This window comes from Pan paniscus, chromosome 5 (assembly GCF_029289425.2).
Source record: "Pan paniscus chromosome 5, NHGRI_mPanPan1-v2.0_pri, whole genome shotgun sequence".
NCBI lineage: Eukaryota > Metazoa > Chordata > Mammalia > Primates > Hominidae > Pan > Pan paniscus.
Window position 1 is genome coordinate 51,198,845 of NC_073254.2, and position 23,594 is coordinate 51,222,438.

Consider the following 23,594-nt stretch of genomic DNA (forward strand, 5'->3'; position numbering starts at 1 on the left):
TGAGCCACCATGCTCGGCCTTTTTCTTAAAAGCAGTAACTCATCCCTTTGACATAGTAATTTATCCTCTAGCAATTTATCGTAAGGGAAGACTCAGAAGTAATAATCCCTAAAGGAACACCTAATGGATACCCATGTATAACGTACAATCGAACAGGTTTATATGAGGGTTTTCAAATATTATTTATAAGAACAAACATTTGGCAGCAATTGGTGGTTAAACTGTGGATGTTCATGTGAGAGGTTAGTATTTGCCATTAAGAATCCTGTCTTGGAAAAATATTTAAGGGTGTGGGGGAAATGCTTACAATATAATAGAAAATCATATAAGCAGCTACAAATCTAGATATAGGTTAGGTTGAAACATATGAAATTGCTGATATTTGACTGGGACTTGCCAAAAACAGCAATTTCGTATGGTTTAACCTAACTGTACAGGACATTTAGCCCCCGCCCCGTAAAAGGGTTATATAAAACAGAATGGCAATATCTACCCAAACACTAACAGCAGTGGTTTAGATATTGAGCTGGTACTGTCTTATACTATATCTTCCAATATTCCCCCAATGAAATATTTCTGAAATTAAAAAACATAACTTTTATAAAATGTCTCCAGAGGCATTTCTCCAAGTTGGGATGCAGGCTTCCCATGCCACTCCGAAGGCTGTGAAATGTCTCTTCAATGCATTCCTTGACACCTTGGCCAGCCGGGGTGAAGGGACAGTGGGCAAAGGGCTCCAGCCAGGGACCGTGGCCCACGCCGAGATGGGGCTGTCTTGCTCGCCACTGAGGTCAGCTTAGGGATGCATTGGGACTCTGATGGCCGGGACTTTAGTGGCGGGGTATGGCCTGGCCTTTCAATTGTCTCTCCCAAGGCACATATGTCCCTCCCTGTCTGGCCTGCAGGAACTGGGGGTCTATTTTGGGGAGTGCAGTGCCGCCTTGGGTCACAACATCCTGGAGCCTGTAGTAAACCTGGCCAGGTAAGTGCTGCCCGCCCCCCGCCGCCCCCACCCCCCTTTGCAGAATCCTCTGGGACAGCTCCGGCCCCACTCTTGACTCCCAGGTGGGACAGGAAGGCCCATTCTGAGGAAATGGGTCAGGGAAGCACCTAGTTAAAGACCTGGGCTCACCAGTCTGAGGGGAGAGAGAGCCCTGCACTGAGAGTCTCCTGACTCCAGCTCTGCCCTTCCCATTCGCTGAATCACTCCCCACAGGCACTTAGGCTCTCTGAGCCTCAGTTTTTTCATTTGCAAAGAGGGCTGAGAAAAGGAGTGTCTCTCTTCTGCTCCCAAACTTCCAGTAGCTTCCATTAAAATCCAAATGCTTTGCAATGGCCTGCAGCATCTCTAGTGCCATCTCCCCCACCCCTACACACACACACATTCACTCACACCCACACACACTCACACTCTTACACAGACTCACACTCACACACACACACTTGCCAAGTTCCAGCCACTCAGAGACTCCCTCCCTGATCACCCACCTGCCATCACTATTTTGGATCACAGCCCCTGTTTGTGTCCTTCATGGCCCTTCTTGACACGACACATATTAATGATATATGCATTTATCTGTTTTCTTGTTGTCCAGGAAGGCAGGGCCATGTCTGTTTTGTTCAGCCCCTCTCCCTATACCTGGGACCTAGGTGCTCCATAAATGAATAAAATGAGTAAGGGATGAGGGGAGCTAGATCAGATGAGCACCATCTGGCACACAGTAAATATATCACGAAGAAATGAATGGACTTCTTTTGCTTCCCCAGCCTCCAAGCTCTTTCTTGGCACTGAGCCATAGCCCTCTGCTTGGGATGCACCTCCCCCACCCTTTCTGCTGGCAAACCTTGTCCATGGCTCAGTTCGGTCACCATCTCCTTCCTCCCCAGATCCTCCAGGACCTGGTGTGAAGTCCCTGTGTGCCTCCCCATCATTCCTGGGCTGCAGTCACCCCTTTTCCTGTCTGTCTCTCTCACTACTCAAGGGAGGGAATGGTGGCTTCTTTGTCATAGTCAGAGTCCTGCACAGTGCCTGGCACATAGTAGGCCAGAAAGAGAAGGTCAAAGTCTCAGTGACTCAATTCTTCGGGTCTCATGTGGAATGCAGGGCAGGGGCAGAGCTGTTGTGGGGGTTGTGGGTGTGGCCTCCCAGCCCCCAGCTGCACCCATGGGCCCATCCATGCTGCCCGTAGGAGGTGAGAGAGAGGACTGATGCCTGGCACTGTCACATAGGTCACTCAGGATGCAAGAAGAAGGCCTGAAGGACTCGCTGGTGAAGGTGGCCCCCAAGAGGCCGCCCAAGAGATTCGGCTGTTGCTCCTGATCACCTGTCCTGTCCCGGGTAGGATGGACACCCGCGGGGTTTCCTGTCCCTCAGCTCCTGTCCTTCGTTCCTGGACAGCAACGACACAGAGGACCAGCTTGGAGGTTCAGGAAAACCCTTCTCAACTCAGGACTCGGATCCCAGAGCAGGGCCGCATCACCTCTGCCTTTCACACTCCAAAGGAGGGCTTTGCTGAGTGAACAAGGCTTGGGGGGCAGGGGTATGGCAAAACTCTCCAAACAAAGAAAGTCCAGAAAAACGACTTAAGGAAAATACACCAAAATATTGGCCACACATCTGTGGGTGTAAAATTTTAGGGAGAATGTGTGGGGGGTGGGGTGTTACTTTCCATTTTACACATATTTGTATTTTCAGATTTTCAACAATAACGGTATTCGATACATAATCAGAAAAAAGAGATGTGGAGGAGGAGGAGAGAAACTTCCCAAGGAGCTCCCTTGGGTGCTGCTGGCTCCTAATTAGTGTAACCTGTTAATCACATGTTGCTCGGTGTTAGAGCGGTCCCTCTGTGCTCTGCCTGGCAGGGCGCTGTTGGCCTGGTCTCCCTTGCTATTTCTATTTGCAAGCATGGGCTTTCTTCCCAGCAGAATCTGGTTCCTGGGAAGAGTAATGTTCCAAAGGCCTCTGATATGCCTCGATGCCCTCCTGTCTTCCAGAGCCCCAACCTCACTCCCTTTCGCCACCATACAAAACACATCTCCCAGGGGTCACATTTGGGGGTCCCGCCCCCTGCTCCAATGCCATGGTGTCCCCAAGCACAGGGCTTTGGCCTGAGTTGTCAGTCTCTGGATGCATTTGAGGGGCAGCTAGGGTGTGGCTGGGGGGGTCCAAGCAGCTGGGGAGCCGAGACTCAGAATCATTCACACACTTCTCTTTGGAGCTTTTGTGGAAGTTTCCAGAATTCCATAATATTCACCTCCTGAATGGTGGCTGCCCCTTATCAGCCAGGGCTGGGGTTTCCAGTGCCCTCGGAGAGCTTGCTTTAGAGTCTTGGAGAGACGGCCACGGTCTGCGTTTGTATGTCTGTCACATCTTACCATCATCACAAATTGAATATACAACATGTGCCAGGCACTGAATTTGTTTGTTTGTTTTTTGAGACAGGATCTCTCTCTGTTGCCCAGGCTGGAGTACATTGGCATGATCGCCACTCACAACAGCCTCAACTGTCTGGGCTCAAGTGATTCCCCCACCTCAGCCTCCCAAGTAGCTGGGACCATGGGCACATGCCACCACATCCGGCTAATTTTTTAGCTATTTGCAAGCACAAGGTCTTGCAATGTTGCTTAGGCTGGTCTCAAACTCCTGGGCTCAAGTGATCCTCCCAATGTGCTGGGATGACAGGCGTGAGCCACCGCCCCCAGCCTGAGTTTGGTATTTTGTAATCCTTCAGGTACTAGGGAATTTCCTGGCTGAATCAATGGAAACCCCAGTTTCATAGGGGGACAAGCAAAGACAGTTCAAGGAACAGAGCTACAGAGAGAGAGAACGAAGGAGAAAGAGGGAGCAACAGAGGGCTGTTGCATCACACAGTCTTAGACCCTGGCCCCAACCCCTCTTCTCAGTTCTGAAAGGAACGTCTCAGCAGCAATGAGCCTTCCATCACCAGAGGCGCACAAGCAGAAGACAGGTAATGCTTGGCAAAGGTGAGGTAGAGAAGATCCCAGCATCTGAAGCTGCCAAAGTTGGATTAGATTCCCTTAACGGACCCCATTTTCAACCTCCAGACTCCATGAGGATGATTCCCATGGTCCAGCTGATTCTTTGTGTGTTTTTGTTTGTTTTGTTTTGTTTTTTTGAGATAGAGTCTCACTCAGTCGCTAGGCTGGAGCACAGGGGCGCAATCTCGGCTCACTGCAACCTCCACCTCCCGGGTTCACGCCATTCTCCTGCCTCAGCCTCCCAAGTAGCTGGGCCTACAGGTGCCCGCCACCTCACCCAGCTAATTTTTTGTATTTTTAGTAGAGACGGGGTTTCACCATGTTGGTCAGGATGGTCTCGATCTCTTGACCTCGTAATCCACCCGCCTCGGCCTCCCAGAGTGCTGGGATTACAGGCATGAGCCACCGCGCCCGGCCCTCCAGCTGATTCTTTTACTGGGCCCTTCACTGATCCTTTTTACCCCAATGTCTTCTCCCATCTCAGGTCCCCTCCCGCAGCCCACAAGCCTGCCCCTGAACTGAGCAGTTTCTCAGTGTGCTCAGAGAGCGAGAGAGAGAGAGAGAGAGAGAGAGAGAGAAAGAGAGAGAGAGAGAGAGGTGTGGGCTGCAGTGAGTGATGCTGGCCCTGGATAAGGATGGGAAACAGGTCCTATAGTTGCTAATGGCTCTTTCTCTGGGGCCCAGGGACCTGGCAGGCACCAACATCTCTGTCCTGTGGGCCAGGGAGTTAATGAGGCAGGTAGGCAGGGTGTGATTCCTGGGAGAGGCAGTAGAGCAGACAGCCCCTGTCGTTTGGGGGCCCGGTATGGGAGTGGCCCCCAGGCCTCCCCGTCTCAGCTCAGCTCTGTTCTGGCCTCAGGCAACTCAGGTTTGCAGGAGGTGGAGTTCTGGGAGGAGCTCCACACTGCCCAGAACCCTCTTTTGGCTTTCTCGGGCTGGCTCCACCTGCTGGGCAGGGCACAGCTGTGCAAGGACCACCAGCCTTTCCTGCTGTCAAAGGGCTCACAAGCCAGGGAACAGGACCCAAGAACCTCAGAGTAGCACAAAGTAGGCAACGACAGCAGCAGGAGAAACTCGAGGTAGACTTCAGAGTGAACTTCCAGGCAAGTGGTGCGTTCTTGGGGCATGTCAGCCAAGGAGGCTCTGGTTTAGGCTTAGCCAGAGTCTGATTAAGAAAAGGAGGGTGGGACTGGGCTGATGGGACTCAGGCTGTGGAGTGAGAAGGGAGGACATGGGGAGAGAAGGAAGGTTGGGCAGGAGCTCTAAGAGAAGAGGGCTTTTGGGAACTGAGGGTGAGCAGGGGCAGAATGACATCCCTCCTTTACCCCGTGCCTACCGTATGCCAGGCACTGTTCTGAGCACTTTAGCTCGTGTTAATTCATTTAGCCCTCACACCATCAGGCGTGCTCCCCCATCTTACGGAAGAGGAAAGTACTGCATAGGGAGGCTGAGTAACTTCCCTGTAGTCACGTAGCAAGTAAGTGCTGGAGCCAGTGTTAAACCCAAACGCCAATACCCATAGACTTAACTCTGAAGTTATGCAACTGCTTACAGGAAGATGCGGATGCTTCGGGGAAGGAGGGGCCAGGTCCCTGAAGCCTCGTATTGCTCCCTGCCAATTCCTCTCCAGTAATAGTCCATGTCATTGGTGGGTGTGGACCAGCAAAAGAGACGAAAAGGCAGTGATAAATGCCAGGAAAGTGGCTGGATGACAGCCTTCATCCAGGACAGGTCCTTCATTTCCCCTCCTCCTGCCGTCTCTGAAGCTGGTGGGACCCGGGAAGGTGGCCGACATCAGAATTCACAGAGGCCCCCTCTCCAGTCTCCCCTCAGCTGCCCTCAGGCACGTTGCTGCCCTGGGGCCCCAGAGGCGAAGCCAAGTTCCCCAGGCTGGGGCTCTGCAGGAGGGACTCAGAGACTCCTTCAAACCTGGCTTTGAGCCCACAGGAGAAGAGTGTCTCCAGTCCCCACCCCGGTGTGGTAGAAAAGGGGAGGGCAACTCCAGTAAGGACTCCTCTGCTGTGTCTTGTTTGCTGCTGGATTCCGGGAACCTGGTCCAGAGCAAATGCTCAGGAAATATGTACTGAGTTAGCAGGCAAGCCTCCAGCTAAAGCTCCCGGGCCCTGGCCTGGCCTGCAGGGCGGCCAATGGTGACATCAGCCACTGGGCTGGCTCTAGGATGCCTACATCCCATCTTGTAGCCAGAGTCCTCCCAATCGGGGACTCCCCCTGCCCTTGACATGTGGGACAGAGTGGGGGTGAGAAGAAAGGTCTGACCACTGGGTGCAGACTCCCCCACTCTGCCAGGGGCCTGCACAGCATAACCTAGAGGGCAGTGATTCCCAAGCTGGTCTGCCCTTAGAATTATTTGGGATCTTTCAAAAATGCTAAAGCCCAGACCAACTATGTCATGTCTCTGGGGGTGGGACCCAGGCTTCTGTATTTGTGAAACTCCTCAGGTGATCCCAAAGTGCAGAGAAGCTTGGGAACCACTGGAAGGGGCTTCACACCTTCTCAAAGCCCTTTCAGACCCACTTTTCCATTTGAACCTCAAATTAAACCTGCTTGTTTCACAGGGCAGGGTTTTGTTTTGTCAAAAAATAGATACATATGTGTGTGTGTATGTATGCACATATATATTTATCAGATTATGAAAGCAATGTGTACTCCCTGCAGAAATTTTAGAAATAAATTTTAAAGAAGAAAATGAAAATTACCCTAGTCTTACCACTTATGATAGTTACTATTGACATCTGTTTTATTTCTTTTTATTTCCTTGCTTTCTTACAGCTGAGGAAACTGAGGTAGAGAAACATTAAGTAACTCTCCCAGGGGCCAGGTGCGGTGGCGCCTGTAATCCCAGCACTTTGGGAGGCCGAGGCATGAGAATCGCTTGAACCCAGGAGGCGGAGGTTGCAGTGAGTCAAGATCTCACTCCAGCCTGGGTGATAGAGTGAGATTCTGTTTCTAAATAAATAAATAAATAAATAAATCCCAGGGTACTGGAGCTAGCAAGTAGCAGAGGCAGGATTTGAACCCAGGGTACTAATGGAGTCCATCCCATGGGGTTGTCATGAGGTCTGCAGGGGCTAATGTGTGCCAAGGACAGGCCTTATCTGGGCCCACTACATGCAGGGGTCTGTGAAAAAAGGAGGCTTAGCAGGAATGGGGAAGGCGGCCTTTGGGGCTGGCTGGTTTCTACTTTGTCCTTGTGTGTTTGAAACAGGAGAATGGAGCCCAATGCTACGTTCGCCATGCAGCTCACGGCCACACCTGAGCGACTGCTCCGACTCATCTTTGCTGGGGTCTGTGGCCTCATCCTGCTGGTGGGGCTGTCAGCTAATGGGCTCATGCTGCTGGTGGCGGGCCGGGGCCCGGGCTCCCCCCACCCGCTCCACGCCCTGACCCACAGCCTCATGATGAACATCACGCTATCTGACCTGCTCTTCGTGGCCTGCATGGTGCCTGTGCTGCTGCTGAGCTTCCTGCAGCACAACTGGTGGCTGGGCCCTGCCATCTGCACCATTAGCCAGGCCACCAACACAGCCACCACGTTCTGCATCTTCTATAGCATGGTGGCCACAGCTCTCCTGCGCCATGTGGCTGTGGCCCGGCCTGACCTGGCCTTCGCAGCCGGCTGGGGCACTCGCTTGCTGCTCTGTGGGGCCATGTGGGCCCTGGGCCTTACAGCATCCCTGCCCAACTGGCTGTTCCAGAGGGTGGCAGTGGAGGAGGAGACAGCGGGGGCTCCCAAGACCCAGGCCTGCCTCTTGCTCCTGAGCCCTGCTGGGACCTCCTGCTACTTCAGCCTGCTGGGAGCCCTGGCCTTCCTGCCATGCATGCTGGGGCTGGGCTGCTCTTTCAGCCACGTGGGCTGGCTCCTGTGGCCCCAGCCCCAAGGTCCCATGGGAGAGAGCATCCAGGAGCATTAAGAGAATACAGGGCTCAGCCTTGTGGTGCTGGTGGTTTTTGTGCTGATGTGGGGGCCCTGCTCCATGCTGGGTTATGTGGCAGCCATGGGCTACCTGCCTGCCACACCGGCTGCTTTTGTGGCCTCCAGCCTCTGCACCATCCTGGCCTACTCCAATTGCGCTGTCAGCCCTATCCTCTGCTTCTACCTCTCCCGCCCCTTCCAGGCAGGACTCAGGGACCTCTTCTGCAGGCCGATGATGGCCAGGCATCCCAGAGGTGTGGGAGTGGCAGCCTCAGTGGTGGCGACTGTCCAGCCTGGCTGTGACAGGGCCTCAGGAGGCCTGTGGGGCCTGGCAGGGGTCTAAGAGTATAGGCTGTTGGATGCACTGAGATTCAAGGGAGATGGGAAGACCCTTAGGGACCTGACAGCCCACCCCCTCTATTTTACCAGTGGAGAGACTGAGACCCAGAGGGCAGATGGCCCAACCAAGGTCACAAAGCAGCTAAATGGCTCAGCTAGAGCTCACATCTCTAGGTAACCAGATGGATCCTCCCACTCCACTTTCAGGCTCAGATCTCTGTAGGCTCCACTGCTCTCTAATTGTGTGATCTTGAGCCTCTGTGTCTCAGTGTTCTCATCTGGAAAATGGGATGATGATAGTACATACCTTCTTCACAGGGTTGTTATGAAGATGAATTTGCTAAACACATGTAAAGTGCTTAGAAGGATGCTTAGTAAGTGCATATGCGTGCTGGTAATTGCTACTATTATTATTTTATTTGTATTAATTCAGGGGTATTTGAGGTGAGTGGACAAGAGGAGGACAGAGGGGCTTCCAAAGGCAGAGAAGTGGGTGGAGAATGATCTGGGGGGTAACAGCCTAGGGTCCTTGATCCTGAAGGCCAGGAGATTGAGTAGGGGGAGCAGAGGGCCAGCCACAGCCTGGGGGGTGAGCTCAGAGGCAGGACAGCCTTTCCCCTCTCTGCCCACCCCTCCGCTCTGTTCCACAAACCCCTCAGTCCAACTGGGGGACAAAAATCCAGTCAACCATGCAGCCATGACTCCGGGACTGCGAATGTCTGAAGCCCTCCTTTCTTCCCTGTGGCTTCTCTTCCTGAAGCACCTGGGGCAGGGATCCCTTTCAGAGCCCTTTTCTTCTCTCCAGAGCCCAATTTGAGGTCTCCATGTTTCCCACCCTCAGTGCCCTCCCTCTGGCCTGCTCAGGGCAGGCTTCAGGCTTCCGTGTTGGCCTGGAAACCCAGGAGATTGTCTCTACTGAAATTCCCAAGACAGCACGTTCTGCTTGGTGACGGTGTTACCAGCAAAACACACACACACACACTGACTCTGTGATACAAAGCTTGAGAAACGTTGGGTTGAACCAAATCAAACTGGTCCCTTTGCTGTAGGACTTACCAGAGCCTTGAATACCCAAAAGGCCACTGAGACTCTCGAGAGGGACGCACAGCAGGCAGGTTCCCAAACTCCATGCCAGGGAGCCAGTATTCTGTGGAACACACCTTGGGAAAGAATCCACAAGATGCTACGGTGTTGGGCACAGCAAAGATGCTCTTGGTGTCCCGTCCCGCCCCCGGCAGTGGCTCTGTGCCTCAGTCCCCCTGCCAGGCAAGCACCCTCTCCTGACACTTTCCCACGGCCCCTGTGGTGAGGTGACATGAGCTGCTGGTTATGGGAACTTCCCTCCTTCCAAGCTGTGACCCCACCCTGTTCCCACTCAAAGCGTATCAGAATGTAAGTCACAGGGGCATGTAATTATAGGGACAGCCGTGAATCAGCACCCATTTACTATAAAATCATAAGAAGTAAACAAGTCCCAAACTTTGGTATAATTAGTTCCAAATTTCTTGTGATGTTCAGGGTGGGAATGGCTGCCTGGAGGGCTAATCTGGGAACAAACTTGCCCAGAGAAGGGAGAAATCCCCTTTTGCTATGATCCTGGTCCCTGATGGCCACAGGGATTTATATGTGAAGAGGAACAAGAGGAAAACAGTGTTTCTTGGGCACCTAAAATGCCGTGGGTCCTGGGCGCATGCCACATATGTCACATGCAACCTTATGTACTCGTCACTCTGGCCACGCGATGACCCTGCAAGGATGGGGGTGGTGGTGACGACCCCATTGCACAGGGGACGCCAGACTCCTCCTCATGGCACAGTGACTCTGGTGCCCACAGATTACCCAGCCCCTCCTGATGGCTTGGCATCAGTACCCCATGGTTGTAGTATTTCCTCGCTCACTGCCCCAGAGCAGGGGCACCCCTGAGGGTGCAATTCTGTGTGTGCATCTCCAGCATGGTCTCCAATACCTGAGTGGGGCCTGGCACTCATGTTTGGTAAATACTTGTTGAGAGATGAGTGAATGAGTGATCAAATGCAATAAAGCAATCCATTTATTTTAGAGGAAATTCTGATGATGTTACTCACTTCTCTCACCTCCTCAATGGCTTCCCGTTTCACTCAGTAAATGCCAAAGGCCTCATCATGGCCTACGCGGCCCGTGCATTCTGGCCTCTTCACCTCTCCGACCCCATCTCTAGCACTTTCCCTTCCTGCACTCAGCTCCAGCCACACTGGCCTCGCTCTCCCGCAAATGCACCAAGGAAGCTCCTACCACAGGGCCTTTGCGCCTGCTGGTCCCTCTACTTAGAGCTCCCTTCCCCAGATATCAGCGTGGCTCCCTGTCTTACTTCCTGGGGGCTCACCTCAACCATGACCTCCTCTGAGAGGCCCTCTCTGACCACCTCATCGAAAACATCACCCTCCTTCTCCCTCACGTGTCTTTAGAACTCTTGCCACCACCTGAAATGATGTCATTAGCCTATTTGTTGATGTGTTTGCTGGGTCTCTCCCATATTATCTGTGTGTGTGTTGTAAGCCCTGTGCGGGGACAGGGTCTGTGCTTTGTTCATGGCTGCATCCTCAATGCCTAGCACAGAGCGTGGCACGTGGCCTTTGATTGTAAATCTCACTGAACCAAACAATTGAAGGAAGCCACAGAGGAGAACTGGACCCTGTCAAGCAGCAACGTCAGTGCTATTTTTCAGAGAAGAAAGAAAAATTTCGTGCTTTACTAAAAGAACCAAATTTACTTCAGTTTAAGGCAAATTCCACACAGAGACTGTCTCAGAGACGGGCACAGAACCAGACACCGTAGAAACACCACCACCATGCATGACGGGGAAGCAGAGGCAGGCGGAAGACGGGGGCCTGGCCTGCACCAGGCACGGAGAGGTCAGTGGGCTGAGGAGCTCCATGCGGCAACAGGGATTGGCATGCATGACCTGCTCCCCGAGGGGGCAAAGGCTGGGCAGCTGGGTGGGCCCGGGAGGGAGATCCCCTTCTTCCCCCACCTTTCCCACAGCAGGGGCAGGAGCTCGGGCTCAGATGCCAGAGCCCCAGGCTGAAGGACTAGGGTATGTTTGGGGTGATGGGATGGGACAGGGTGACCCAAAAGCCAAGGCGGCCTCAAGTAGGGTCACATCTGTTAGGAGTAGGATGGGGGGAGCTGGGCATGGGATGAATGATCCTCAGGACGTCAGACCTAAAGGAAAACCTGCGGCCATCTGGTCCACCCTCTTGTCATACAGACATGGAAACTGAGGCCCAAAAGGTAGAAGGGCCTTGCTTGGGTTCCCACATTAGGCAGTGGGGGGAGGCAGGGCTCAAACCCAGGACTCCTGTCTCCTAGCTTCATGGGATACAGGGCAAAGAGCAGGAGCAGTGTGGGAACGTGGGGCTGAGCCACTCCTTACTCAGGCCTCCAGGTGGGCAGAGGCGTGGGCACCGAGGGCCCTGGGAAGCCTCTGGAGGGAGGAAGGGATTCCTGAAGCCAGGAGTCAACCATGGAAGTATCTGTGGGCCCACACCAGGGAGAGGCCTCCACAGGCCATCTGTGTGTCTAGAACTTGCATCGTACTGAGTTCGAGAGGCACCAGAAAGGGCTCTGTGCTGAGCAGCCTCCACTTCAGGCCCATCACATGGCCTACGGTCCATGATTACAGCACCCCATGGGTCCCCGGGGCTCCCAGTGCATCCAGTGTCCCTGGGAGGGTGCACATGTTCAGGCCTTCCTGCAAACCCATCAGCTTCATGGGGTTCACTGGAAATCGGGCACAGGATAGACCACAGGGCGGGGCTCAGGCACAGGAGTAGACACCATGGGAGGATGGGACGGAGATGGGGGGCTGGAGGAGGCCAAGCCCAGGCTTCAGGGTGACAGGTAAGCAAATAGGATTGCCGGGGGTGGGCGACAGGGACCCCAATCACCCTTATTGTTTACACCTTCCTGGCTGGGTTAGAGCCAGGTATTGGGGAAGAAGAGAAGGGCTGGGTCCCTGTGTACCCCTCTTTCACCTGTACCCCCCTAACTCCCTGGGTTTGGGCAATAAGTGAGGCCAAGAAATTGAGGAGGGGTCTTCAGAAGCCCCACCCCCTGGCAGCCTCCCAGGCACACAGATGTCCCAAAGGTTGGGCAGGCCAGCTTTGGGGAGTCTGGGGCCCTGGCCTCCCGTTCGCCTGGCCTCTCCCAGGCCCCAGCCACCTGCCTGCTGAGACCAGGTTCAGATGTGCGTGTGCAGGGGGGACGCAGGGGGCGTGCGGGCTGGGGACTGCGAGGGCGAGTGGGTTGGTGCTGCAGGTGGGGGACGCGGGCGAATGCCCTGTGCCTTCATGTAGGACACCAGTTGGTCAGGGATCTCTGCCAGCACGTCTCGGGCCAGGCGGGCCATGCTCAGCACGTGGTTGCCTGTGCGGTCCACATAGTCCCGGAAGGGTACAAACTGGCAAGTGGGAGGGCAGGGTCAGGCAGTGCCTCCTGTGGGACCCTGGCCCCCAAAATCTCCAGGCCTGGGGTTGCATCCCCACCCCCCTCCCAGCCTCTGCTCACTTGACTCAATCCCCCCACCTTTCTGAGTTACCTGAGGGACTGTATCCCCCAACTCCCTGGGTTTGGGCAGTCAGTAACTATAGTCATAGTCACTATTCTTTCATTCACTCAACAAAAACTGAGCCCTATTCCACACCAGGACACACCACTGAACACGATTTCTCCACCTCGGCACTAAGCACAGGCTCTCAGTAGGTGCTTCCGAAATGCCAACTGAATCCCTGACTTCTGGGGCACGTGCCCTCCTGGGTCTCCCCCGACCTGTCCAGCAGAGCCCTCTCTCTCTGGCCTCTCTTCGTTCCTTTTCTCTCTGGGGCTAATCTGGCCAATGCCTAATGCCAGGCCCATCTGGCTTCTTCCCGGGGGTGCCCTCCATCCTGAGCGCCTCCTCTGGCTCACTCCTGCCTCCAGGCCTTAGCATGGGCCGGTCCCACCTCCCAGGTTGTCTTGCTCTGGTTTCCAGCCCCTTATGTTTGGTCTCCACACCTGGGATACTGGGCCCCAATTTTTAAACCAAGGGGGTATGGAGGATGCAGCTTTGTCTTCTGCATCTCCTAAGCACTAGGGCCTCCTCTGCAGGGGATGAGTGGGGGAAGTGCTTGCGGAGGGTGCATTCTTCCGCGTGACTGCATGGGAATTCCCTGAGGACAAAGATCTTTCTGCTCATTATATTTGCACCGTTCATGGAGATGCTTACATTGATTCAGTTAACCGAGCAATGCCTATTCTTGGAGAAGGCTGCAGCAACACTAAAGACACTGCCTCGGCCTTCAAGGGGCAGAAAAAAACCAGAACAAGGCTGACCACAGAGGCCTGGAGGCTGAGGAAGGGCTGGCAGAGGGTTCTGGCCTCTGGCTGGGCACCCGCAATGTTAGGAGTGTGTCCCAGATGTGACAGAGGGGGGCCCAGCCCAGAGCACAGCATGGCCGAGGACTGACTCCTACTCCCTTCGGTGGTGGCTGGGCCACTCTGGGGCTCCCAGTGCCTCCCTTCTGGGCCCTTCACCAGGGAAGCCCCCAAAGGCAGTGTGAGGTCCGCCTGGCTAGAGGGGCTCTTGCATTTCCCATGGGGCAGGCAAGGCCTGGGCTTCACCTGGACGATGTCGCGTTCAGCCAGCTTCCCCCGGGAGGAGATCCGCACGTCGTCGCCATCCAGCTCCACCATGGCTGTGAGGGGAGGAGTGTCATGGGGCGGGGTGAGATTAACGGTGGACCCCTGGCCCTAGCAGGAGAGTGGACTTGTCCTTCCATCCCAGGCCAATCCAGGGCCGAGACCATTGGCCCATGCCCCGTGTTAGAGATGAGGAAAATGAGGCCAGGGGCCAGGAGGAGCCCGATCAGGTGAGCCTCTGACTTTGAGCCCAGTGCTTTGGTTCACCACCCTCCCCAGACTCCCAGGGCTGGAGGAGAAAGAAGTGACTTGGGGCCTCCTCCCCACAGCCTTGGGATGTGGGTGTGGGTGCACACCCAGACCTGACACGCCCCTCCCTGAGCAAACAAATGTGTCCCACACCCTGCACACTCACCCAGACACACACGCCCAGGCGGGAGCTCTCACTCTTTTGGGAGGGGTCATTCCCAGGGGACCACAGCCTCTGGGGAAACATCTGGGGTGGGGGCAGGGGTTCATGGCTAGGGAAGGAAAGGAGGGGAGGGCAGCAGCTGGACTCACCGTCGAACTCTGCCTGGCCCACGCCGACGATAATGATGGACATGGGGAGCTTGGCAGCCTGGGAGACAGCATGGGGGGCAGGGGAAGGTTGGACCCGATTGGGACCCAGTTAAAAGGAAGGAGAAATCAGGGGTAGGACAGGAAGGGGTGAGCAGGAAAGAAATGGGAGAGTGAACATGGAGAGACAGAGGAACACAGAAAAGGGGGTAGGGAGAGGGAGGGCACTCAGAGATAAAGAGCAAAGGAAACCAGGCTGTGCCTGGAGGAGAGAGGGAGGGTGGCAGGGGGAATGGGTCATAGGTCTGCTTTGGTGAGTCACCCCCATCCCCTCTTACAGGGAGATCACCAGCTTGGGGAGCCATGTTCCTGAGCTTCCCCAACTCTGAGCCTCCCCTCCCACTCCTTTGACCTGGCCAGGCTGGCCTGGGAAAGGGGGAAGCGGTCCTAGAGATGGGTTAATGAGGGAGTCATTGGGGTCTGGAGGGAGTAGACCAGAGCGTGACTAAGAGGTGGGAACAGAGCTCACCAGCCAGATCTCTCATGATCTGGGCACCCCTTCCACCCCCAGAATCCACTATCCAGCACCGGACTCTGCAGCCAGAGGCCAGAAGGTGGATGAGGGCAGTGGGGCCCAGTGAGGGAGGGAAATGAGAAGCCACGCCCAAGTCATCTCCAAGCATTTCCCTAAGGTCAAGGAGGTAGGCACACCCCCAGGGTTCCCCTAACGGGGAGGAAGACACCCCTCAAACCGCCTCCCCCACCGCACACTCCTTGCTTACGTTGACAATGGCCTCCTTGGTCTGCGCCATGTCCGAGATGACCCCATCAGTAATGATGAGCAGCACCGAGTACTGGGAGCCGTCCTGCACGGCCGCTGCATTCCTGGGTGGGGCAGGTGTGGGCTCAGGTCTGTCTGCGGGACCTCTGGGCATGTTCCCCCCTAAACAAGGACCCTGAACACTTTGGAGGGTGACAGCTCTTGGGGGAATCTCTTCAGGGTCAGGGCTCCTTGAAAGGCAAGTGCGTGGGAAGAGACACCCCCTCCCACCACCCAGAGGCAGAGCTGGTGTGGAAACAGAGGCCTTGTGAGTGCCTGGAGGCGGTGGCAGCGGCACTCACCTGGCCACGTGGGTGACCACGGGGGCAAAGTTGGTGGGGCCGTACAGCTGCACGGTGCGCAGGCTGCGGTGGTAGGCCTCCAGGATGCCGTCGATGCCGCAGCATGAGGGGTTCTCCTGGTTGCCATTCTGGGGGACAGAGGGCAGGGAGGCTAAGCCCAGGAAGGAAGGACAGGGGTGCACAATGTGTGGGAACTGAGTCCAGGTGGGGAGGCCAGCAGGCCTGGGCTCCCCCAGGTCTTCTCTGGTGTGGGGTGGCAGGGCAGGGGAGGGAGCTCCCAGGGCCCATCCTGAAGCAGTGCGTGCTTCAGGTGAGCTGGGTCCAAACCTGCTCCTTACCCGGCTCCCTGTACCTGTTCAGAGATGCCCCAAGATCCCTGGCTGCTTCCCTCAGGGAACCTTGGGTAAATCCACTCTGCCCTAAAATGACTGCTGGGTCTCAGCAACTCAGGAAGGACCTGTGGCTGATCTGTCCACGTGCATACTGGGCCCAGCACAGCGCCTTGCACCCTCAGGCATGGGAGGGACGTCTGCTGTGCCTGAGTGTCCCCAGCTCATGGGAGCCAGGGAAAGGGGTGGCCTGTGCAATCATCTCCACAGGGCCCGGGATGCCCAGATGACGCCATGCTCCACATCACCCTGGAGATCCACGTCATCCCATCTCAGCACTGACTCAGGGATACCCAACCCACACCACCTTGTTCACTTTTCTGGGGCCCTGAGGGATGGGTCAGCCACAGCTCGCCTCCACCTCCACCTGCGTCTTGTCAGGAACAAGGAAGCCAGGGCCAGCTGTGGGCAGGCAGCTTCAGACATGGAGGGGCAGCATCTGTGATCAGGGAAGGGAGTGGATTTCTGGAGCCCCCCTATACACAGCAGGCAGTCTACCTCCACTGAGGCTGAGCCTTAAGTCCCCGGGCTCAGAGGAAGGGAAACGTCCCCCCCACCCCCAGCTTGTCACCACACCCCCAGCCTGGTCAGTCCTCTCTCCCACCAGCGGGACCTCCTACCAGCGGGAACTCGTGGGACACTCTGCCATCCGGGGGCAGCTTGGCCCCGAAGCCCAGGGCAGGGAACATCTTGTCACTGTCGTAGTGCTGGATGATCTCTCCGACGGCAGTCAGCGCCAGCGCGTAGGCGTTCAGCTGGTAGGGGCTCATGTAGTGCAGGGATGTGGACTGTGAGGGGTTCCCTGTAACACAGGACATGGGAACCTTTGACCATCTGGACCCTCCAAGTCACCCCGGGTTCAGAATGAAGAAGGGGGTGTCCAAGGGCACCCCTAACTTTTATTAATTCTTGACTCCTCTCTTTCTCTCATACCCCATATTAAATCCTTCAGCAAAACAGATCCAGAATCCCTCCTCCGCCTCTCCTCCTCCCCATACCACCACCCTCTTGCTTATAGGATGCAGCAGTCTCCTAACTGATCTCCCACTTCCTTCTGCCCTTGTGCCTCCAGCCCATACCCAGCACAGCAGTGACTGAGCCTATCCGCCTCAGAGAGATCATGCCTCTCCTCTGCCCAAAACGCTCAATGCTTCCACCTCCCCCAAAATGAAACCCAAAGTCCTCGCAAGAGCCCGCAAGGCACTCATGATCTGGCCTCCAGGTCATCTCCTACCCTCCTCCCTGTCACTCGCCAGTCCCAGCCTCACCAGCCCCTCGCCATTCCCACCTCAGGACCTTGGCGATGGCTGTTCCCTCTACCTGGGACACTCTTCCCCAGATGTCCACTCCCTGGCCCGCTCCCTGGCCTCTTCAGGTCTCTGCTCAAGTGTCACCTCCTCAGTGTGATCTTTTCCAAGCAGCCTATTAAAAATTACAGCCTCCCCCAATCCTTCCTATCCTTCTTCCTGGCTTCATTTCCCCCCCAGAGCCCTCTTCGCTACCAATATAGTCTGTATTTAACTTATTTGTTCATTGATGGGAGGTAGTACAGCACAGATTGCCAAGGTACCAATCCTGTCTACCTCCTGCTAGCTATGTGATCTTGGGTAAGTTCCTTAACCTTAGCCTTAGTCTCTTCACCTGTAAAATCAGAGCAATAATAGTTTCTACTTCATAGGATCGATGTGAGTATTACACAGATGCTATCGATATTATGATAACTATCCTCAGTGTTATGATTACTAAGGCCCCTTCCAGCTCTGATAGCCCAGTGCTCTATGATGCTAGGACTTACAGCTATAAGAGGGGCTCCTGACACCTGTAGAGGGCAAGACCTGGGCATTTTCGATTGGTGCAAAAATGAGCACTGAGCACCCCTAATAGAGCCCAGAGCCCAAGGGAGGTTGTGATGTTTCTAATCATGTAAAGTTGGGCACTGTTATTGCTCCTAGTGACTCAGCCACAGGCTGACACTGGAGAAATTGGGAGGAGGTAAGGAAGCCAGGGCAGCCCCAGCCAGGTAAGGACTGGGGTCCCTGGGCTGGATCCTGCCTCCCTGAACACCACAGAGCTCAGTCTTGGCTCTGGTTCTCCACTCCAGCCTGTGGGTTGGACTGCACAGAGGAGCTGGGATTTGATCCCAGGGGGAAACATCTCCAGGGCCCTCCATAGGCCCAGAGTACACACAATCCCATTCCCCCAGGGAGACTGGGTGTTCCTCAAGGACAAGGCTATGGCTCAGAGCCCAGATTTATGTCAATGGTCCAACCTGGAGGTACCTCTGCCATCTTGGTTGTATTTTTGGTCCTCCAGACCTAGGTAGATCCTCTTTGGTGAGGAAGAGGCCAGAGAGTATGAGGGTCGTGGTCCCAGCCAGGGCCAGACGCCACTGCCCTTAAAAGCTCTCTCCTCCCACCCTGCTCCTCTACCCATCCCCCAACTCACCATTGGAGGCAGTGAAATCAATGGCCACAGTGAAGTTGATCTGGGTCCTAGAAGAGGGAGAACAGCAGGGGAGTCACCTGGAGGGAGGCAGGGCTGTGGGAGGGGGGACAGTGCTAGACATTGGCTACCACCCTGGCTCTGCTGCTTGCCAGGTGTGTGGCCTTGGTGAAGTCATTCATCTCTTTCTAGTTCTGGAGAGCTGAGATAGTAATGCCAGCTATGCCCCCCTTAAAGGATTAATGAGCATCAGAAGAGTTATGCAGTAGGAAAGCTCTTTGAAGATGATTGTGTTCTGTGTGGGCATGTGGCTATGGTCACTTATTTCCTCCACAAACCCTACCCCCTGGGCCCACCTGTGTAGGCTGGGTGAGGTTGGGTCTCATTGGATTGCTGACTCAAATTTGGAGTGAGATTCAGGACGAAAACTCATTTGACAAAAAAGAGAGTCAAATAGACATTATGCATCTCCTAAAGAAAGAATAGAATACCACCCATGAAGTTGTCTTACCAAAAAATTGAACCTGATTCTGATTGAGGCTCCAGAGCTGTCTAGTTAGTTACAGGAAATACAAGGGACAGAGGAACACATTAAATGACACCACAGGAGATGCAGCCAGCAAAATCCAGTCTTTGGGAAACTCTGTAGAAGCACTACCAGAGACAGCAGCAGCACCATCTCCTGGGAATATGCTGGGCCTCTCAGACTCTATCTAGCTCTCCTGAATCTTTTTTTTGGAAAAGAGGTCTCGCTCTGTCACCCAGGCTGAAACGCAGTGGCGTGATCACAGCTCACTTCAGCCTCAACCTCCTGGGCTCAAGCAGTTTTCCCACCTCAGCCTCCTGAATAGCTGGGACCACAGGCACGCACCACCACACCTGGCTTTTTTTTTTCTTTTTGCAGAGATGGGGTCTCATTATATTGGCCAGCCTGGTCTTGAACTCCTGGGCAAAAGTAATCCTCCTGCCTCAGCCTCCCAAAGTGCTGGGATTACAGGTGTGAGCCACCACATCTGGCTGAATATTAGATTCTCTTGGTGGGGTACAGGAATCTGTGTTAGCAAGCCATTCAGGTGCTTGGGGGGAATGAATAGATGAAAAGAGAATTAAGAGACCAACCCACCAATCACAGCCTATGGCTCTTGCCTGGATTTCTGACTCAAACAAACCAATTTTAAAACTATAAGATAATTGGGGAGATGTAAACATTTACTAGATATTTAGTATTAAGGAATTGTTAATTTTTTAGGTGTGGTTATGGTATTGTGGTTATGTTTGATAAAGAGAGAGTCCTTATGTTTTAGAAAGACATCCTAAAGCATTTGGGGATAAAATATGATGGCTGGGATTTGCTTCAAATTGGATATTGGGAGCCTGAGGTGGGAGGATTGATTGACACTAGGAGTTCAAGGCCAGCCTGAGCAACATAGTGAGACCTCAAAAATAAAAAAAAAAAACCCCACTAAAATAAAAAAGAATAATAAATGACTGAATGAAGGGTGGAGTGCATGAAACAAGACTGGCTATGATGTGGTAATGGCTGAAGCTGGGTGAAGGGTACTTGCGTGTTGATTATACCTTTTCTCCACATTTGCATGTGTTTGACGTTTTCTATAATAAAAAGTTAGGTTTTGAGGATTCAGATTCAGGCTTGAGACTTTCTGAGGGCTTGGCCATTCTAGGTTCTCTGCCGGGTCCAGACAGAACAAAGCTGACAAACACAAGTCCCTGATAAAGTCTAGTCTTATGGTTCTCACACGGCAGTGAGCATAGAATCACTACGGGTGCTTGCTTAAGAAGATTCCAGGGCTCCACCCCAGAAATGCCAATTGAGTTTGTCTGGAGTGGCTCCCGGAATCTACCTCTTGAAAAAATGTCCACTGCCTTCATCCAGGGATTATGAGGACACGAGGCTGGGATCACACTGGGGAAAACTCTGTTCTAGTAATTCTTAGTTGGGGCTATGGATGATGTAAGATCAGGTAGGCCTCACCTCACTTGCATTTAGCAGAAGGTGCCTATCAGAAACCACAGCTCTATCAGCCCAAAATCCCTGTCACAAACACAGCAGAAGGTCCCTATCAGAAACCACCTGATCACAGCTGAGCTGCTGCTCATGGACCCCTCACCCCCAGGGAAATGTCAAGGACATGGTTAGCAGGAGACCCCAGCCAGGGTCTGCTGGTCACAGACAGTCATCCCCACCTCTTTCTCCTCTTCTGCTGGCTGGGGGCAGAGCATCCAGAGGATTCCAGGCAGTAGGATAGAAGGAGCCGCAAAGCTAGCAAGAACCTGGGTCCCTGAATGACTGCGTGGATCATCTCCCCACCCAACCCTGCCATCCCACAGATGAAAAACAGACCTTTATTGGTATGAAGGCTTGAGGTTAGGGAATTATGTGTTACAGCAGTTGACCTACCATACTCATCTGCTGTTTGTTGTCACCCCCGCTTCAGTGTGGAATGTAGAACGCATGTCTTTGTTAGAGGTAGGGAGACATTTGGAGGGTGAAAGTCCCGCTCCCAGGGTCACTCTTGGGAAGATGATTCTGGCCTGTGGGACTATACTGGAGGGACACTGTTGGACTGGCTCTTCCAAATACAGGGTGAGGGGAAAGGCAGGCCTTACTCTAACTAGTCCTCCCCTGACCTGGGTTCTGAAAAGCCTTGGGAAAGGAAGCAAGTGGAAAGCAGATCCTCTTGTGGGAAAATTACTCGCAGCAGCCTAGTGTCTCCTGCCTAAGGGTAGAACACAGGCTGCTGAGCAACCAGCTCCTCCTCTGACAGTGGGGCCAAAGTACCCATACCCTTCCTCCTGGGTCCAGGTGGGCAGGTGAGGGAGGCCAGGGAGGAGAGGATCCCTAGACATCAGCTTCCTGCCTGGGCATGCATGCCAGGCTCTCAGTCCCTGGAGCCAGCTCCCTCACTCAGGCTCTCCAGAGAGTTTAAAGAGAGGGCTGGCTCTGGGGCTATAACCTGCCCAGTATGGGTGGCACCAGCTTAGCTCAGCCTCTGAGGGCTCCTTTTCGATGAAACCTCACAGCATCCAGCCCTTTAACTCATCAGTCTCCATCTTCATCCCACCCCACCCGCTAATTGCAAGTCAGGCAGGCTAGACTGATTCATTACTATAGAATGAAAGGCAGCATGTTATGGGAGAAGGAACCCTGCCACCATCTAGGCGTGTGGTTTCAGGCAAGCTCTGTAAAATGGGGATAACTGTTCTGATCCTGCCCACTGTGTTCTGTAAGTTGGGGGTACTATGCAAATGAAAAAAAATAAATAGGATGGACTGGGCGTGGTGGCTCATGCCTGTAATCCCAGCACTTTGGGAGCCGAGGCAGGCGAATCACCTGAGGTCAGGAGTTCGAGACCAGCCTGGCCAACATGGTGAAAGCCCGTCTCTACTAAAAATACAAAAATTAGCTGGGGGTGGTGGTGCATGCCTGTAGCCCCAGCTACTCTACTCAATAGGCTGAGGCAGGAGAATTGCTTGAACCCAGGAGGCGGAGGTTGCAGTAAGCCGAGATTGTGCCACTGCACTCCAGCCTGAGTGACAGAGCGAGACTCTGTCTCAAAAAATAAATAAAATAAAATAAACATAAGTAAAAATAAACAGGATGAGGGGTGTTTGAGAGTTACCAGGTGCTATGGACTGTAAGGGGTGGCTGATTAATGGGATTGAGAGGGAAGCAATTTTGATGGGGGAAGAGTGCAAAGGCAGGGTCTGGAGTCAGCCCAGAGGAGGGGCAGGTAAGAGCAGAGGAGCTCCTGAGTGACTGGAGGCAGGGTGTGTGCTCAGTGGGTAGGAGGAGAGCTTGCAGCCTTGAGACTGCAAGCTCAAGGCAGCAGGGAGTGTTGTCATGGGAAAGTGAGTGTGGCTTCCCAGGACCTGACTTCTCCCTCTGCCCTGGAGAACCAGGCAGCCAAGGGCCCACTTGGCTGGGATGAGCTTTTGGCAGCCTGTCTCCTTTTCAGACAGGTGCAGTCTCTCACCTGCGGGCTCTTGGCTGCCCATGCCCTGACCTGGCACCTGTCCTGGCAGGCAGCACGCTGGGCAGGCTCTACCCTTAGAGCCAGGCTCTTTCCATGAGCTGCTGGCTGGGGCCTCCTGGCTCCCCCATCTGTCTGGGCCTAGACACTGTGCCTGGTGGTTCTTTCTGCTCCTTAAACTCATGTTTGACCACCTGCTGGCCCCAGGACCAATCCCTGGCTTATCCCCAATCCCGCTGCCTTTACAGGGCCCTAATAACAGTGAGCAGGTTAATCACTGTCTCCCTCCCCCAACCAGACAGATCAGAGGTGTCAGAAGCTCAGAGCTGTAAGGAACCTTAACACTTACCTATTCCGTTCTCTTTGTGTACAGAGGAGGAAACTGATACCCTGAGAAGAAAAATGACTCGCCCAAAGGAATCCAGCAAATTAATGGCAAAGAGAGGCCTAGAGCCTGGGCCTCCTGACTCCTATTGCAGGGTTCTTTCTACCTCCCCAAGCCCTTGGCTTTCTGTCACGGAGTCCCTACCAGCTCCAGGTCCTGTCTCTGCATGGAGACCTGACATGACCCAGGCCAGCCTCCTTGGCTCAGGAGTTCCCTCCAAGCTGCTTGGGATCTGGGGATGTGCAGGGCTCTGGATGAGTTGTCTCAGCCCAGACACCAGGGTTTGCTCTGAGCCCAGCACCACAGCCTTCAACCAGGGCTTTGAACAGGCCAGGGTGGGGCCAGGGCCGGTCCTGTCGGTGTGTGGGGCCCTTTCCCTCTCCCCAAGGCCCATGAAATTGGCTGTATCTCTTCTCACCCTCCTTTGATGTAGTCAAGGAAGGTGCACTCTGACTCCACAGCAAAGGAAAGCAGGGTGACCTTGAAAACAAAAGGGAGCTTGGTCAGTGGGGAGACTGGGGTCAGGGGAGATGGGTTATGATTCGAGAGCTGACATTGACAGAACACTCGGCATGTGCCAGTTTTGCATGCATGACTGCATGCACTGCCCACACCACCCCATGAAGTACTATTATTATCCCCACTTTATAGCCAAGGAAACTGAAACCCAAAGAGGTGATGCAATGTGCCCAAGGACACTGCCAGGGCAGAGAAGGGATCTGAAACCAGGGTGTGTCTGACTTCAGAGCCTGCACTCTTGACCTTGACGGAAGGGT

At 54.1% G+C, this 23,594-nt stretch overlaps 2 protein-coding genes across 13 annotated transcripts in view; one reads left to right on the forward strand and one right to left on the reverse strand.

Annotated features, from left to right (window-relative positions):
• The window catches only part of RAB44 (RAB44, member RAS oncogene family), a 35,632-nt gene extending 32,217 nt beyond the window's left edge, over positions 1-3,415 (forward strand). Inside the window, exons 13-14 of one of the 2 annotated variants that reach the window (XM_057302487.2) lie at positions 906-982; positions 2,230-3,415. In XM_057302487.2, coding sequence (XP_057158470.2) covers positions 906-982; positions 2,230-2,320 — 168 coding nt within the window. In that variant the 3' untranslated portion in view covers positions 2,321-3,415. The remainder of the gene's footprint in view (positions 1-905; positions 983-2,229) is intronic. The other variant, XM_034961982.3, reaches the window with a different exon arrangement.
• The window catches only part of CPNE5 (copine 5), a 114,431-nt gene that overhangs the window by 4,362 nt on the left and 86,475 nt on the right, over positions 1-23,594 (reverse strand). For 5 of the 11 annotated variants that reach the window (XM_034961985.3, XM_034961986.3, XM_034961984.3 and 2 more), the window contains 9 exons: positions 23,237-23,298; positions 18,445-18,491; positions 16,620-16,801; positions 15,611-15,738; positions 15,271-15,373; positions 14,492-14,549; positions 13,913-13,986; positions 9,332-9,435; positions 8,682-9,038 (listed from right to left, as the gene is read on the reverse strand). In XM_034961985.3, the coding sequence (XP_034817876.1) occupies positions 8,705-9,038; positions 9,332-9,435; positions 13,913-13,986; positions 14,492-14,549; positions 15,271-15,373; positions 15,611-15,738; positions 16,620-16,801; positions 18,445-18,491; positions 23,237-23,298 (1,092 nt within the window). In that variant the 3' untranslated portion in view covers positions 8,682-8,704. Of the gene's footprint in view, positions 1-8,681; positions 9,039-9,331; positions 9,436-11,001; positions 12,714-13,912; positions 13,987-14,491; positions 14,550-15,270; positions 15,374-15,610; positions 15,739-16,619; positions 16,802-18,444; positions 18,492-23,236; positions 23,299-23,594 lie in introns of those variants that run through there. The other 6 variants (XM_003818896.4, XM_055113547.2, XM_008972310.5 and 3 more) reach the window with 2 other exon arrangements.